General features: G+C 53.0%; 2 protein-coding genes across 2 annotated transcripts; one reads left to right on the top strand and one right to left on the bottom strand.

The window, feature by feature from the left end:
- Nucleotides 1-1329: 1329 nt before the first annotated feature.
- Nucleotides 1330-2331, bottom strand: Fndc11 (fibronectin type III domain containing 11). The gene has a single exon (XM_075963968.1). It carries the CDS (start codon nucleotides 2329-2331, stop codon nucleotides 1330-1332), a length of 1002 nt encoding a protein of 333 aa, XP_075820083.1.
- A 5323-nt stretch (nucleotides 2332-7654) lies between these two features.
- Srms (src-related kinase lacking C-terminal regulatory tyrosine and N-terminal myristylation sites) lies at nucleotides 7655-14448 on the top strand. The gene is made up of 8 exons (XM_075963967.1): nucleotides 7655-8344; nucleotides 10859-10980; nucleotides 11373-11539; nucleotides 12189-12330; nucleotides 12431-12589; nucleotides 13075-13256; nucleotides 13337-13493; nucleotides 13746-14448. Exons 1-8 carry the CDS (start codon nucleotides 7944-7946, stop codon nucleotides 13937-13939), a joined length of 1524 nt encoding a protein of 507 aa, XP_075820082.1. The 5' UTR covers nucleotides 7655-7943; the 3' UTR covers nucleotides 13940-14448.
- The last annotated feature ends 2440 nt before the right edge of the window (nucleotides 14449-16888 follow it).

Raw genomic sequence — 16888 nt, 5'->3', positions numbered from 1 at the left:
GGGCCATAGTTGGGGATGGGAGTCTTCTGGTCCCAGTTAGTCAGCATGCCAGGCTACTAGACCCTCATATGGGTCCATCCTACATCTTTAGAACTACATCTATCCTGTGAGACATCCATAAGCAATTGGCACTTGGACAACACGATACCACAGAGAATGACAGTCCTGAATTGTCTGTCAGTGACTGGAAGTACCTGACTTGCTACCTAGGCTAAGCCCCAACAGGCAGAGCCTATCCCCAGTAGGGGAAGTGAGGATCTTTATTACTCCCCACCCAATCCCACTCAGAAAATGACCCCTTTTCCAGTGGGGGTGGAGGGATTCCCTGTCTTTGACCACCTGACCACCTGCTTCTGCCAGTCCCGGCCATGTCAGAATGACCATCACCCATGGTGTGTGTGGTGGGGAGGAAGCTGGGCTCAGTGTGCTGTGTCAGCTCTTGTTCCTTTTATCAACTCTGCTGCTTTGCCCAAGGGACAGGTGCTATCGTTCTGGACCCAGAGGTGACTAAGCCTGCATCTACCTTGTGATTATTTGTGCGTGTGCATGCATGCTTGTGTACACGCTCTCATACGTGCACACATGTGCATGTGCACGTGTGTTAACCTCGGTGGAAGACCTTAATGTCAAGGTGCCCTGGACAGCAGTGAGGAAATGTTCACCTATGTGGACTGAGTATCAACTACTAACTAGCAAGGAGAGTAAGTGCTGCAGGGATGGTCACACTTTAGAAGCTAGGCACCACTGAATGTCTTAGAATGTCTTAGAGAAACTCCCAGCCAGGCTTCCTTTCTGGGATCCTCACACACTTGGGGTGCCCATGAACTTCAGCTTACTTGGAGAGAATGTAAGACCTTTATTTTAAAAATAAGACATCATTTGGTCCTGGGCATCCTTGCTCCAAGCCATCTGGGATGCTAACACCAAGGCTCTGACTGCCTTCAGTGGTGTCCAGACAGGACCAAAGTATCACCTTCCTCAGGAATCTCAAGTGAGGAGGCAGGTAAAGGACACTGGTTTTGGCTATGGGGGCAAGGGCCTTGTGAGGTTCTGAGGCTAGCTGAGTTCCCTTGGAACAGTTCTCATTATTAGAGGTGGCAGCCAAGTACCAGGGGCCAGCACTTCCTGCTCCAGTGGACTGTGGTCCTGAAATGTCCCACCTGGAGCTCTTCTGGAAAAGACAGAAGGCATAGGGGTTCTGGGGCTTGTGGGATACTGGGCCATCAGGAAAACACTATATGGTTGTTGTTACCTTAAGGCCTAAGCAGGGTTGTGTCTTTAATCTGGGGTGTGTATACTCCTCTTTATTAGTGGATAAATATTAGAAAATCATCTCTCAGAAGGTGTGGTCAGGGGCAGGCTGGACTTGCCCAGCCGACTGGGGGCAGGCCCTTCAGGGGGTCCTGGTGTGGTCTGCAAGGTGAGGCTGTCCCGCCAGGGCTCATACACCAGGGTGTAGCTTTCTGCTCTCTTGATAGTGAACTTGTAGGTACGGTTGGGCAACAGGTTGTGAACGTCAAAGGTGCAGGCAGCCACGGGGACTATGCCACACTGTGTACACTCCTGTTGTGTCCGCGGCTCCAGCAGTTTGAAGCGCAGCTCATACTGTTCTGGTGCTGCTGGCTGGATGGTGACAAACCAGCGTAGGCTGACCCAGTCCTGATGGGCCACTGACTCCTTCCGGTCGAACATAACTGGCATCTTAGTGCTCAACATAAGCCGGATGTGTGGGATTTTGGTGGCTCCAATGTCAGATACCAAGCGGTGCTTGACATGCAGGTGCCCTGGTACCATCATGGCCAGGAAGTTGTCCATAACAACTGACAAATCTGCCAACTGCTGCTCCACAAGCCCCCAGCCAGCCAGGAAGGGCCGTGGGTCAGGGGCCTCAAGCAGGGCGTCCAGTGCCGCTCGGCCATGGTCCAGCTGTTCCAACAGGTCCCCGAGCAGCAGGAGCTGGATCTTGGTCTGTGCTGTGCCCACCTTCTTCATGCGCTGAAACTTCCAGGGGTCAATGAGCTGGAACATGGTGTTAGGCAGCACCAGTGGGTTCTGGTCACCCAGGGCCAGATGCTTAGGGAGGATCTCAATGTAGTAGGAACACTTCTTGAGTAGTTGCATGCGGGCATGGTGGCGCTTGAGCAACTGGGGGCTCAGGTCTGTGGTCAGAAACTCACGCAGCACATTGCGGCGCTCCATATAGGTCCTCCAAGCCTCCGGCTCCAGCAGCTGCTGGTCCTCTGCTTCCTCCACCTCCTCTGAGTCCAGGAAGGAATGGGGACTGTCCAGCTTCATTTTGTCCAGGGCCAGGCCTGTCACCTGGAAGTTCATTGTCTAGGAGCTGAGGGTAAGGACTAGGCATCAGCTGTGACCATCAGCTGTGCCCCCAACCTAAGCCTTCTACCCCATAATGGTCTTTACTCTCCATCCCCTGGACCACAGCCTTCTGAGCAGAGAGAGACCCATGGATGGAGAGAATAGTAGGCTGGGTATAAAGAAGAAACTTCTATCAAGGCACCAATAGTCTTTTGTGGTGATGAGCTAACCGGGTTGAGAGTGGGCTATAGGATCAGAGTGGTCTGGAAAGAAACTCTGGGATGCCAACCAGTTGTGAGACGTCAGGAGCTTCAAGTTCCTCACCTACCGTGGATAATGGATGGTGCCCATTAGGCTGTGGAGAAGCTTAGGATTACCCTTGGGGTACTGATGAATTGCCCATGTACCCCAGTAGTTTCCAGAGACCTGGTACACCTCAGCACTGCTACCATACTTGGGGACAAGGCTAAGCAAAGACCAGATTCTACATCACCCTCCCGTGGAGAAGGTCCTTGTGTGCCCAAGAACAGAGCAGATTCCATCCTACCATCTCACAGATGGTCACTTTTTGATTTTGACATAGCATCTCATTCTGTAGCTCAGGCCGCCCTCCGATGTAGCTCAGGCTGCCCTCCGATGTAGCTCAGGCTACCCTCCGACTCCTCTGCTCAAGTCATCTCCTCATCACACCCTCTTGAGACTTCAGGGGTATATGCTGTTGTGTCTAGTTTATCCCAAAGTTGTAATTGTTGACCCCAGAGTCTTTCCCTCCTCTCCTTGTTCCCATACCAGGTCCCCAAATCTGGCCGGTATGCCACAAAACCCAGCTGCCAGAGCTTCCGGGAGGGACCGACATCCTGCCAGTTGTCCCTGGCACTGGGCCAGTGGCTTTACTTGGAAGTTTCAGGTTGTGGAAACTGGGGTTGAATGAGAAACAGAACTAAAAGACTGTATGACTAGCTTAAGGTCACCCACACCCGGGTCCCTACTAGTAAGGTTCATTCAAGTTGGCTTCACTTCCCAAAGACCATTTTAAAATTACTTGTGTGTGTAAGGAGGGGTATGACAGGCGTCTGGGACGGCAGAGAATGGTTCCTGAAAGCAAGCTGAGACCAGGGCCCCAAGACCCTGAGTCAACACAGTCCCTTGCATCGAGAAAGCTCTGTGGAACCCTCCAAAAATTACTTTCCCCGTCTGTTATCCCATTTTCCCGGTGGAGACTACCCACCTCGAGTCCCTGGCCATGCCTCTCCAAACCCTCTACCTACCACTCCTCTTCCGGATCACCTCCGTGAGCCCCAGCCCCCTCTGCAAAGTGCCTGGCGCCCACCTCCTCTGCGGAGTCCAGCGGGAGCCGCAGGTGCACTGTCTGGTCAAAGCTCCGCCTGCTTCTGGCCCGCCTGTTGCCATGGAAACCACTGGCCCTTGTGACGCGGCGCGCTGGTCCAGGTGTAGGGAACTCTTGGTTTAAGGGCTAAACTCAGCCGCAGCAGGGATTTACGTTCAGGGCCGCGCGGGTTTGAAAACAAGTTCGATCTTAGCCCCACTGGCTAGTGAAGTTGTTCCCTGGCTTGGTGCCTGCCAGACGCCCAGGAGCCACTATGGTGGCTGGGTTGACAGCTTGGCTTGAAGTGAGGTTCCCTGAATCACAGTAAACTTGTATCTTTGAGCGGGACAGCGCTGACGTCTGGGGCCCAAGAAGACCGCGGTTGCCAGTGGAGTGCAGGAAAGGAGCGCCTACTTGACATTCCAAACCAAGCTGTAGCCTGCGGATCTCAGGGGAGATAGAAAAAAGAGGAAGAGATGGATAGGCTCGCCTTAGCAAGCAGTCAGCAAGGCGAAGGGTGCTGGCTTTCCCAGACCTTCGGAAACTCATGTCCTGTCCCCTCTAGTCTAGATAAACGGGGTCTCCATAGCTTCAGGGGTCCTCAAAGGAATTTCCAAGTATGAATCACCCTCATACTACATACTGGGCTCTAGAACCCTGAATTTACTACCCAGATCCCTCCTCTCTTTAAGAGTCTGCTTGGGGTTACTCCTAGCAAGGGTCCCAGACACCTGAAAGCTGCAGGCTCATTTGCATACAGTGGCTGTCCTTCCACAGAGCTCCCAGCCCCCTGGTGGCATCTAGCAAGCCAGGAAGTACCTTTCCTACTGTCAATCTACACCGACTACCGGCCTTGGAGGGCCTGGAGGAGGAGGGAGAAGTGATGGATGCTGGGTCTGTGCGCCTCTAGGGTAGTCATGGTAACCAGTGTTGGGAGTCTCTAGTACAAGAACTAGATTCCCCTCCCCCGCCCCCAACGAAAGGGATGGCATCTGAAGGTCCAGGAGGAACAAGCCACAGGAAGAATGCCAGCTCCCCAGCTCTTCCTCAGGAAGGAGGTGGGTGAGGCTCACTACCCTCTTCTTGGGGGTTGGGCTTGCTCTGGGCTTATGAAAGTTCCTCAGTCCCACTCTATCCTCCTTTTTCTCCACTACTCTTTTTAATTTTACGCATGAGCAGGGATTAGAAGAGGGCATTGGATTTCTTGGGACTGGAGTTAGGGGTGGTTATTAATCCAGCATGTAGATGCTGGCCTCTGAGCCCAGGCAGTCAGCAATAACAAGTGATTGTAACGTCTGAGCCATTTCTCCAGCTCCTCTTATTTTTAATTAAAAATTTCATTTTGAGGTGTGTACAGACAGTCCCACGCAGGTTTTGCTGTGTTTTTGTTTGTTTTTCACAAGGGTGTTAACCATGTAGCTCTCACTGACCTGAAACTCTGTAGAGCAGACTGGGTTCAAACTCACAGAAATCTACCTCCCTCTGTCTCCCAAACTCTGGGATTAAAAGGCATGCACCACATGCACCGCCACAGCTGGCTCTCTGTGAATGATGAGCCTACAATCCCACTTATCCTTCATCCTTTCTCCCAGATACAAAAAGTACAAGATTATACCACGATACAGGGTAAGGTCTGTGGCCGCAGAGACACCTCAGGGAGTCTGGCAGTGTCTTAGTTTTTATTGCTGTGACAAGATACCACACAACCAAGGCCACTTCTAGAAGAGTTTATTGGGATCATGACCATCATGGTAGGGAGTGTGGCAGCGGGCAGGTATGGTGCTGGACCAGTAACTGAGAGCACACATTCTTATCTGCAAGATGGAGGCAGAGAAAGCCAACTGGAGATGGCTGGGTTTTGAAACCTCAAAGCCCCTCCCGTCCATGACATACCTCCTCCTACAAGGCAAACCTAATCCTTCCCAAACGATCCAACTAACCGGGACCAAAGGTCAACTATGTGAGCCTATGGGGCCATTCTCATGTAAGCCACCTCATTCCATTCCCTGACCGCCACAGGCCTGCGGTCATACCATGATGCAAAGTGCATTTAGTTCATCTTCAAAAGTCCTCATAGTCTTTTTGGAGTCTCAGCGCGGTTTAAAAGTCAGTCTCAAGGGACTCAAGGCAGTCTCTTAATTGTAAACCCCTATAAAATGGGTGAGATGCTTTTTTTTGTTTGTTTTTCTGAGAACGGGGTCCCACAAATTCTCTTCTTTCTCTGATCTTGGGGAGGGACTGAATTCTCCTTATCTATAGGAAGAGAAAGAAGACTCTTCTACCTTGAGGCTTTTCTGACAGCAATTCTTGGCTCCTGTCCTCTCTCAGAATTTCCTTGAGCTGATAAAAGGTCTGGGGACAAGGACTGGAGAACAGGTCATTGGACAGAGCAGAATCCTCTACTCTTGACCACCAGCCTGTCTTTGGGCTTCAGCTACACATACAATGTGCTGAGTCACTGAGACCAGGACCTAGTGGCTTTAGGGGCAAGAGAGTATCCAGGAGGAATCTACATTCAGTGCCCTGGGCCTGACCTCACCGTGATCAGTGCAGAGGGAAGTTCTCCCTGTGGCTTCTCAACCTGAAGATAGGAAGCTTAATTTCTTATCAGGGAGGTACATCATTAACACTGAGGACTTGGGTGTGAAAATCTCCATTTATATTCAGCGAGGCAGGTGGGTGTGAGCATTGAGGCCTCTTCTGGCACTCCCCAAATTTTATATTCATAATTACCTTTTCTGGACACACACCAGGCTATATCTCTATGACATGGAGCTTGTGCCTTAGGGTTCCTGTCCCTTCCTGGCTGCTCAAGCCCACTAGGATTCAGCTACCTGGGATGCTGGAAGGACAAAGCCAGTAAGCTCATAGGTATCTCTGGTATACCGGAACTTATAAATTGCCCCGGGTTCTTCAGAGAAAGGTCTCTGCTTGTCTAGGGTAGATGGGGAAGGAACCAGTTTGATATGTTTGTAGTATAAGCAGCAATTACATATGGAGACTTAGTAGTCACCACTCAGTGCTAAGGTGCTGTGTTTGGGAGAGAGAAGCCAGCAAGGGGGCAGGCAGTCTGTTGGTGAGACCCCCCCCCCCAGACTAAAACAGGAATATATTCAAGAACTGAGCTTGCTGGAGTTTGGTCCCCATTTCCTGACTCAGGAAAAATTGGGTGGCAGGCGGCTTGCTTCATTACAGACAGAAAATTTAGGAGTCAATAAGAGCCTGTCTGAGGCTTATCCCCGCCCTTTGCTTGCATTCTGACCATATCCCCAACCTGGAGTCCTAGGTATCGGTCTCCCCTTCTCTGCAGTAGTAGTGAGTATCTCCTGGCTGTGAAGTGACTCAGACATCATATTCCAGCCACACCTCCTATGTACCCCAGCACCTCACGATTCCCCTGAGATCACTATCACCATTTTTCAACACAGAACCAGGATGCCAAGAGCTTACTGTGTGTTGAGCATTTACTCCAGAGGTCACTGCTAAGTTGGACTGGCTACCCATGCTTACTGGCATCTTTCCTATTCGGTGTGGTGTGGCAGGCAGGGGTGGGGGTGAAGTGGTGTGTGTGTGTGTGTGTGTGTGTGTGTGTGTGTGTGTGAGAGAGAGAGAGAGAGAGAGAGAGAGAGAGAGAGAGAGAGCGATAAAGAGGAGAGAGAGACAGAGAGAGTGTGTTATGTTAAAGAATTAGCTAACATTTAAAAGCCAAATAGTGTTTCATAGAAATCTGGCCACTGGTGATGAGCTGCTCCCTCTGTAGACCCTACTGTCCTAGGGCGGCTACTGGCTGCACAAGCCGGGCTAGCAAGTCAGAGTGAGCCCCTATAACCTGTGCCTGGGAGTGTATAGGTAAGGGCAGCTTGTTCCTGTGGGACCTCCTCTCCCCGCCCCTTCCCATAGGCTCCTCCCAACTCCGGCTCGCCTACTGCAGCGCAAATCTCAAGCCCAGCTGCTTTTAACCCTAGCCGAGATCCTGCTCTTCAGCGCACACAGCTGTGGAAGGATAGGAGCAGCACTCTGGGTGGCCCACGCATTGATACACCATCCAGGAAACTGACATGTGTTGTGTGCCTGACTGAGGAGCCCTCTGTAAAGACCTCCAAGGTTAGGGTTAGGGTCTGTGTCACCTGTCACTTCCCATCCCGTGCCGAGTAAGGACGTGGGCAGGAAGCACGGGGTAGCCTGGCCGTCCCACCAGCCTTTCCAGTTTCTTCCTCTCACCCTGGGCTCCTTGGTGCATGGCTGTCTTGTTCAACCGCCTCAGCAGCAGCACTGAAGAGTACTGACCCAAGTCGGCTCCATGCGCCTCCGTCCACAACCGGGCCCCCTCGGCATGGAGCCTTTCTTCCGGAAGCGGCTCACTTTCTTGTCCTTTTTCTGGGATAAGATCTGGCCAGCCGGTGAGCCGGACGAAGACATCCCCCGGATCCAGGGACTCGACGACAATCCCGTCCTAGAGCAGCCCGCTGCCGTTGAGCCTTGCAGCTTTCCCGCCCCACGTGCCCGACTCTTCCGCGCGCTCTACGACTTCACTGCTCGGTGTGCAGAGGAACTGAGCGTCAGCCGCGGGGACAAACTCTTCGCCCTCAAGGAGGAGGGTGACTACATCTTTGCCCAAAGGCTCTCTGGGCCGCCCAGTACCGGTCTGGTTCCAGTCACCTACCTTGCCAAGGCCACCCCTGAGACACCCTCGGACCAACCGTAAGTATCTGGGCTTGGGAGATGGAGCTAAAAGGCTGCCGTGCCCAGTGGAATACGTCAGGGTTTTGAGAGTAAGAAATACCTGCTTACAGTCAGGGAGGGCTTATAGAGTGCCTGCTGGCACTGGGCTAAGCAGGCAGGTGTGGCATGGCAGGAAGAGCTACACAGCTGAGGGGGGACCCGGAACTGAGCAAGTCCAGGCAACCAGTTGCTGGATAGACCAGGTGACATAGCATTGCACTGCTTGGAAAGCTGGGGGCCACACCTGAGCCTCCAGGTGGCTCTATAGGGTCCCCAGTACTTCCAGGCACTGTAAACCAGGGCAGATCCAATTGTTCACCTGCCCCTCTTATCTATCCATATTCATCCAACCACCTCAAATGGAATCTAAGTTTTAGTGAGTGGGTTTGGAGGAGAGCCTTCTCTTTGCCTCCAAAGCTGGGCAGTCACTGGCAGAGAAAGGCTGGTTTTGATGCCCCAATCTTGCATACCAGCAAGGATGCAGTGGGGTCATGGGCAGGAATCCATTGAAAGTTCAAGAGTTTGTCTAGGAAACTGTCTCTGGTTTTGCACCCAGCTGGTTCTGGCCTGAGTCCTCTGCATACCAGCCTCTGGCATTAGCATTGCTCAAATCAATCTCTAACCTCATGAGGACCCCTCAGCCATAAAACAGCTTCCCAGGAAGTTTTGTGTGGTAGGTAAAATGGAGCCATAGAAAGGGATCAAGACACTTGCCCCATGCCTGCTTGCTGGCCCTCAGCAGTGGGTAGACTGGGCCAAGTAGCTGTTTGGGTGAAGGTCTCAGGAGTGGGAGACAAAACTTGTGAACAGGTCCTGTGGGCTGCGGGCAGGGCAGGCAGGGCAGGCAGGGCAGGCAGGGCTGGGCTCAGGGAGGCAGCACTGCTAGTGGGAGAGTTAATGAAGGCCTAGACCTGAAGATCAAAGAGCTGACCACACTTACAGTGTCATTAGTCCCAGACATCTGGCCCTATAATCCAGGGAGAGACCCTGGAGGCATATCCTTCACAGATGGGGCTGTTGCAGAAGCCCAGCTGTATCCCATAGTGGCTTGGATCCTGTCATGGCTTCAAGGAAGGACTAGGGCTGTGTTGGAGAAACTCCCACTTCTGGTCTCCCCCACAGACTTGTCCTGTTGTCCTGAGAAGGGACCTTACCCCAGGGGCTCTGCATCTGCCAGAAAATCCCAATTCCCTGCCCACAGATCCTATAAGTAATGGCTCTGGTTCTTCATAGAGAGGCAGGAAGCATCAATGGTCTAGACTTCCAGGTTCTGAAATGAGTTTGTGGACTTTCCTGAGCCTGCTACGTAGCCCAGGCTCCATCTGTATCCTTGCCATCCCTCATCTGCATTCAGCCTGCCAGTACTAACCCTGCTTCTCACACCTTGGCCTCTGTCCTCTTATTTGCTAATATCTTTCTGTTCCAGCTGGGCTCATCCCCTCTGCTCCAGCCCAGGCCCACACCCTGACCATGCCAGTTCTTCCCCGTGTATCCCTAGGAGCGGGCCTGTCTTGTCTGCTCTTTTGTGAGCTGACCCGAGTCACACTGAGTGTCCCCTATTACCTTGCCTCCATCTGAGGGGACTGAACGACTAAGCTCACAGGCCTCTTCTTGTATTACTGTGGTCCCCAGCACACTGGGTTCCTGGAAGCTCTCAGAAGTGGAAAAGCTTGGACAGGAAGTTGACCAGCTGTGGAACCCTGTTTGGGACATGGGGAGCAGAGGTGCCTACAGTGGAGTAGCTCTGGGAGTGGCTTTGTCTTTCTAAGGTTGTTTCTGGCTCCTAAGAATAAAGGGAGTGGCCAAGCAGAGTGGTATATGTTTCTAATTCTAGCATCCAGAAGCTGAGGTAAGTGAATCTTCAAGGCCAACCTTGTCTACTTAGCAAGTTTCAAGCCAGCCAAGAAGCTGGTCCACCTAGGCATGGCCCTTCAGAGGGTAGGAGATACTTAGAATATGCCCTCCCCCTTAACCTTCTACTGTCTGCTTCGGCTAACATTCTGCCCACCCTGCCTTAGCCTTCCTCTTCTGGAATACCCAGGTCCCATGTAAGCCAGTCTCTCAGATGAGCCATGCCCAGACAGGTAACACCCGTGGTTCCTTCCCTGGCCATACTAGCAGCGCTGTGGGTACTTTTGGGACTGTTCACTCGGGACCTCAGTTCCCTGTGGACCCCCACAGGGACTCAACAAAGTCTCAAGTTGGGGGTTTTGGTCTTTGTCCAGGGATGTTAGCTTTTGTGAGGCTTGGTAGTCACATTCTGAGCAGGGAATGAGAGTTATCTTAGAGAAACAGAATGAGTAGCCCAGGTTAGTGGACAGTCATACCCGTGTGAAGAAGATTCCAGTCACCTGATGGTGGTGGCCTGGGACCTCAGCTTCAGGCACCGGGCACATTTTCTTCCTGAGAGGCAGCAGGGCATTGAGGCCTCACACCTTTGCCAGGGTCACATGGCTGGGCCTGAGAGATGACTGTTGTGTCCTGGATTTGCAGCTGGTACTTCAGTGGGATCAGCAGAACTCAGGCCCAGCAGCTGCTCTTGTCTCCTGCCAATGCACCAGGGGCCTTTCTCATCCGGCCCAGCGAAAGCAGCATTGGGGGATATTCCCTATCAGGTACTCAGACAACCCCTCAAGACCTCATATCTTGCTCAGCTCTCCTTGGCCAGACCCTCTTGACTTTGGAGTGGTTAATCCCTATACTGGAAACCCTTATATAGACAAGTTAGTCATCAAGCTCCCTCCCTTCCTTTCTTCTACTTTCTCCCTCTCCCCACTTTCTCCATTCATGACCTAGCAGACTTAAAATTTCATTCAACATGTACCTACTTAACACTCTTAGTCCCCAGGCCCCCCTGGCTGTCCTGTGGCCCGTAGCTTCCCATGTCCCCTCTTGCACAGACCTCAGTGACCCCCATGGCCAATCTGAGCGGAGCCACTTGGGATGCTGGGATATGGGTATCTGAGGCAGGTGCAGCCAAGACACTGTTACTCATTTCTGTCTCCAGTCCGGGCCCCAACCAAAGTCTGCCACTACCGCATCTGCATGGCACCCAATGGCAGCCTCTACCTGCAGGAGGGCCGGCTCTTCCCCAGCCTGGACGCATTGCTTGATTACTACAAGACCAACTGGAAGCTGATTCAGAACCCTCTGTTGCAGCCCTGCATACCCCAGGTGGACCTGAGACAGTCTCCATATCTGGGGACCACCGAGGACCCTATCTTAGAGTCTCCCAGCAAGCCTCTGGCCTAGACTTGGCCAGGGAATATCCAGTGTCCAACGGCTTCTTTATTCTGATGGGGTTGCCCCCATTCACCAGTTTTATCTCCTTTGAGGCTGTTGGAAGACTGGGGACCCTCAAGGAGGATAGGGGCACCCAGTTTTGTCGGGCATCAGGAGGAGTCAAGGCTAGTGTGGGAAGGCACCCACATCTGCTTCAAGTCCCGAGGGCAGAAGCTGAGAGAGGAGATATTGTTTCCCCTAGTATCTGATATTATTGGGTACAGGGCAGCAATCTGGTTCCTCTGGTTCTGTAATCACAGCCTAGCCAGGGGTTATAATGAGTGCTTGTAGACGGATGTCCGGCTCTGGTAAAGCGGATGCATAAGTCCCCAAAGCAATTAGCTTCATAGCTCTGGGCTTGGCCTCCTGGAGGTCAGCTATGGGCTCCCCTTTTTCCCTGACTGAGCCCGGAGTGAGGGAATGCTGGGGAGGGAAAGGCTGAGACCTGTTGCTGGGGTTCTTCCTGAGACTCACAGGGAGGCTAGGTTCAAACAGGAGCTGGGGGAGTCTTAGGCAGCACACTGAGTGTCCCTTCCCACAGATGCCCCTGGCTCAGGACGAGTGGGAGCGACCACGATCAGAATTTGTCCTTCGGAGAAAGCTGGGTGAAGGCTTCTTCGGGGAGGTGTGGGAAGGCCTGTGGCTGGGCTCTATGCCTGTGGCGGTGAAGGTTATCAAATCAGGTGAGGCCTTGCTACCAGGCTTGGGCAGCACTGCCCTCTGACCCCGGAGCCTGGGGCAGTGGTGGCCAAGCACAGTTCTGGAGCGGCATCCTTTCCACAGCTGACATGAAGCTGGCAGACCTCACCAAGGAGATTGAGGCGCTGAAGAGCTTGAGGCATGAGCGACTGATCCGGCTGCACGCCATATGCTCCCTGGGTGAACCCGTGTACATCGTTACTGAACTCATGGGCAAGGGCAACCTGCAGGTCTACCTGGGCAGTGAGTGAATACCCTCCCGGAAATCCCCTGCAGCGGCCACATCTGCCAGCCCTCATGATAGCATTCAAGCTCTGGGTCCACCAAACAGAATCTTTAGGCCTTTAGAAGGGACACATGTGGCCCAGGATGCAGACATCTGGTCCTACTGAGCCTCTGATCTGCAGAGGCATTGAGGCCAAGGGTCTGGGCCAGGCCTACATTTGGCTACCTTGGGGGTAGTCTGGGTTAAGTACTATCTCTCTTGGGGGTCCAGGGAGGTGCCAAGAAGCAGCTTGCACTGGGGCCTGTGGTGAGGGCAGGACTCCCTTTTTCATTTTGTTCTTCGCCTGCTAGGCCTTAGCAGGTGGTGCTGTTCTCACTTCCTCCGAGATGGGGGGGGGGGGGAGCCAAGGCACAGAGGAAGATTGTGTGCATGTACGCACTTGTCTTACTGGCTCTCAGCCTGTGCCCTCGGGAGTTCCGCCACCCCACCCCTCTCTCTGCAGGCCCTGAGGGAAAGGCCCTGAACCTGCCTCACCTACTGGGGTTTGCCTGCCAGGTAGCTGAGGGCATGAGCTACCTGGAGGAACGACGTGTTGTTCACCGGGACTTGGCCGCCAGGAACGTGCTCGTGGGTGATGATCTCACCTGCAAGGTAGCTGATTTTGGCCTGGCCAGGCTGCTCAAGGTCAGTGGGGCTCTAGGCTCCTAACCCCGACAGAGGGGAAGGCGTTACTCTGAGTTCCCCACCATTACCCTCATCCCCAGGATGATGTCTACTCCCCAAGCAGTGGCTCCAAGATCCCTGTCAAGTGGACAGCACCGGAGGCAGCTAACTACCGTGTCTTCTCCCAGAAGTCAGATGTCTGGTCCTTTGGCATCTTGCTGTATGAGGTCTTCACTTATGGCCAGTGTCCCTATGAAGGTGAGCTGTCTGAGAGGCAACTATAATTCATCATAGCAAGTTTAGTCAGAGGGAGGTAGCCTGGGGTCCTCCCTGAGAGAAGAGATATACCCTGCCCTGGGAGTCACTGATCCCCAAAGATAACCTGGATAGGGGCTGGAGAACCAGCACAGACTGGTCTTGCAGAGGCTGGGGTTGGGGGAATCTCTTTGGTGTCACCCAGACAGAATCAAGGCAACTGCTGCCTGGCCCCTCTCGCTGGCCCCTTACCAGGAATGACCAACCATGAGACACTACAGCAGATCAGCCGTGGATACCGCCTGCCACGCCCAGCTGCCTGCCCAGCAGAGGTCTATGTGCTTATGGTGGAGTGCTGGAAGGGCAGCCCCGAGGAGCGTCCCACCTTCGCCACGCTGAGGGAGAAGCTGAATGCGATACACCGGCGGCTCCATCTGAGCCTCACGTGACCATGTCTCCAGCCCCACAGGCAGCAGTTCTGGCAACTGCTTCCTGAAGGGTGTCTCCCCAGGGAACGCTCGTCACTAACACACACGGGAGATGCTATACACCTGGGAACGGCAACAGCCTGCGAGAACCAGACGGGGCCTGGTCATGAGTACCCACTTAGAAGTGAGGGCTGATGTCCTCCTCCTGGCATAGTTTGAATCCCTGGTGTTTCCAAAGTGTTGATAAAGCATCGAAGAAGGGCTGTAAGAAAGTGCTGGACAAAGGAATTCCAGCAAAGCCAGCCGTTTCCTCCCTGCCCTCACCTTACTCTGGGTTCCTCTGCTCCCTCCTAAGATCAGGGATGAGAAGCCCAATTTCTCTCAAGTCTTACTGTGGATTAGATGGAATATCCGGTGCAAGGGTTCCCAAGCGTATCTCAGCCTTTTGAGCTGGGTACTCAGAGGAGACAGTAGCATCACCTGCCCAGCCCACTGCCCCACAGGTACGGGCAAACCTTAGGCACACAGAGTCAGCTTCAATAAACGTGTTCCAAATGGATTCACATAGCGGCTCCCAGAATGGAGTGCTGGAGACTCTAAAAGATGGGAGTTGAACCGCACCCAGAGCCAAAGCGGCATTACAGTGTGGACCCCCATGATATTAGCGGTGAAGATTGCCGGAGCCAAGTGAACAGCCCCTTCCAGCTCCCTGGCCTGGGGCTGAAGTCAGAAGGCTCTTCAGTTTCAGAAAGGTGGTCAGAACTCCTAGGCCTTGTCCAGATGCAGAAGGATGGAGATATAGGGAGGGTTCTGACAACCAGACAACCTAGTATTCTGGGGCAAAGCCCCTGTGGGTCACTTTTGTGTTTGAGCGTGACACCTGCAGAAGTTGGGTCCTGGATCACTCAACACTTTAACCAGGAGTGGTACACTGGGGATTAGGGGCTTCTGCTCAGGGACCCAAGGCCATTTCACTCTCCTAGAAGCTGTATCCAGAAGGCTGTAAGGCAGAAAGCCTGGCAGTCCCCTAGAGGAAAGGGAATTTGGGGCCAGCTCTGCACCCACTGAGGCCAATTTGTTCATGATCACCAACCATATTTGTGGGTTGGGTAACAGGGAACTGGGAGCTGAACTTCACATGTGACGTGTTAAGTTACAGCAAAGAGTTTGGGGCTTAGCCAGTCATGGGCTTTCTCTTGGGGAAGCAGGGCTGAATGAGAGGGACTGAGGGCATGGATTGCACCATAGATGGAGGTGGTGAGAACCCAGTCAACCTGGCTGCAGGTTCAGAACTGGATGGTCCTAGGAGCTGTGGAGTCCAGGCCGACAGAGTGTGCTGATGGTCTCTGTAGGTGGAAGGGGCAGTTCGGATTGGACTGAGGCTTCTCTGCCTTAACCCGCAGCTCTGATCTCTGGAGGGGAAGAATCTGGAAATGGCAGTTGGCTGCGGGGGTCTCCCTGCTTTGCCAGCACACAGAGCAGCAGTGTGGGTCCAAGGGCTGGTATAAGATGGTAGCATTCTGATGTTAAGAGGCTACCATGAGTCAAACCAGGAGGACACTAGAGACAGGATGGCACAGCCTGGGGAGAAAGATGGTGCTGGGATTGTGGCCAAGCCACGGAAGCAGGTTTGGCTGGGTCTTGGCACATTCCTGTGTGTTTAGTCAACCAAAGATGAACAGGTTTGGCCCTCCTTGGAGAGGCCAAGGACTTTTTTGTTTTTTTGTTTTTTTTTTGTTTTTCGAGACAGGGTTTCTCTGTGGCTTTGGAGCCTGTCCTGGAACTAGCTCTGTAGACCAGGCTGGTTTCAAACTCACAGAGATCCGCCTGCCTCTGCCTCCCGAGTGCTGGGATTAAAGGCGTGCGCCACCAACGCCCGGCAGGCCAAGGACTTTTGAGCTACCCGATATATCTTCCATTGAGCTGCCCACGGTCTCATCTAGGGACACATAGCTGTCTGGGACACAGCTTGGACTCAGGCTCACAACTCTGAGGGTTCTGGAGCAGACAAGGGAGGCAACCACAGAGTTCCTGAGGCTGACCTCTGCCTGTACCATCCTTCCTCCTTTCCTCTTCCTCTAATGCCTCTTCCCCACACCTTATGGGAACTGGGTTGGTGTGAAGTTACTAAGTAATACATGTTGCTATCCTTAATCCTATTAGGAAGCGGGGGAGTCGTGCTATAGCTCTTCAAAGAAAGAAAATTCAAGACCTGGCCCAGTTCTGTTCTCACCTGTAGATTGTTAGCATGCATGTGGACCAGGGTTTTTGATCCTTAGCATGAAGCAGCAGCATTCCCACGCTTCCCTGCCCCCCCCCCAAAAAAAGGACGGAAAAAGATTCAAATAGTGCTGCAGCCTGGATAGCCGAGACTGGCAGGGGGTGCGGGGATTGAGACACCAAGGCTTCTTTTCAGGTGGAAGAAGAACAGCAACCTTTATTTTGCCGAGCAACCTTTATACCTCTACTCCTTCTGTGGAGACCCACCGGCCAGAAAGAACACAAACATCCTTGTCAATTACAGACCACAAGGAAGTTCAGCTGTCAGTCGGGGAGTGAGGGCAGCTGGATCACAACAAATGGGTAGTCTCAACAAACTCAACAAATGTTATTTCCCATGTTACGTATTCTTACGGACTTGTCAATTTCCCTTCCCACCCCTCTCCTCCTGTATAGGAGCACACCACAGTGGACACAACTGACCAGCCGGAGTGAAAAAGGCGGTTAGGGTCCCTCTGGAGATGGGAAATCTTTGGAGTTTTAAAGGTTTAATGGGAGGAGAAGGGACAGTTAGGAAGACTGGAACAATCACAAGCAGGGCTGCCAGAAATTGGAGAAACATGGGAGGTGAATTGAAAGGGGTCTGGGAGGGGTGTGGGGGGTAGGTAGAGGCAAAGAGCAGGAGGGAAGGTTGGGAAAGAGGGAGGAGGGGTTGCAGAGGCCCCAGTGGTATGGGCACTTCTTAGTCAT

This window comes from Microtus pennsylvanicus, chromosome 2, assembly GCF_037038515.1.
Source record: "Microtus pennsylvanicus isolate mMicPen1 chromosome 2, mMicPen1.hap1, whole genome shotgun sequence".
In the NCBI taxonomy this organism is placed as follows: domain Eukaryota; kingdom Metazoa; phylum Chordata; class Mammalia; order Rodentia; family Cricetidae; genus Microtus; species Microtus pennsylvanicus.
Note: the sequence above shows the minus strand (reverse complement) of the source record. Positions and strands in the feature narration are given on the sequence as shown.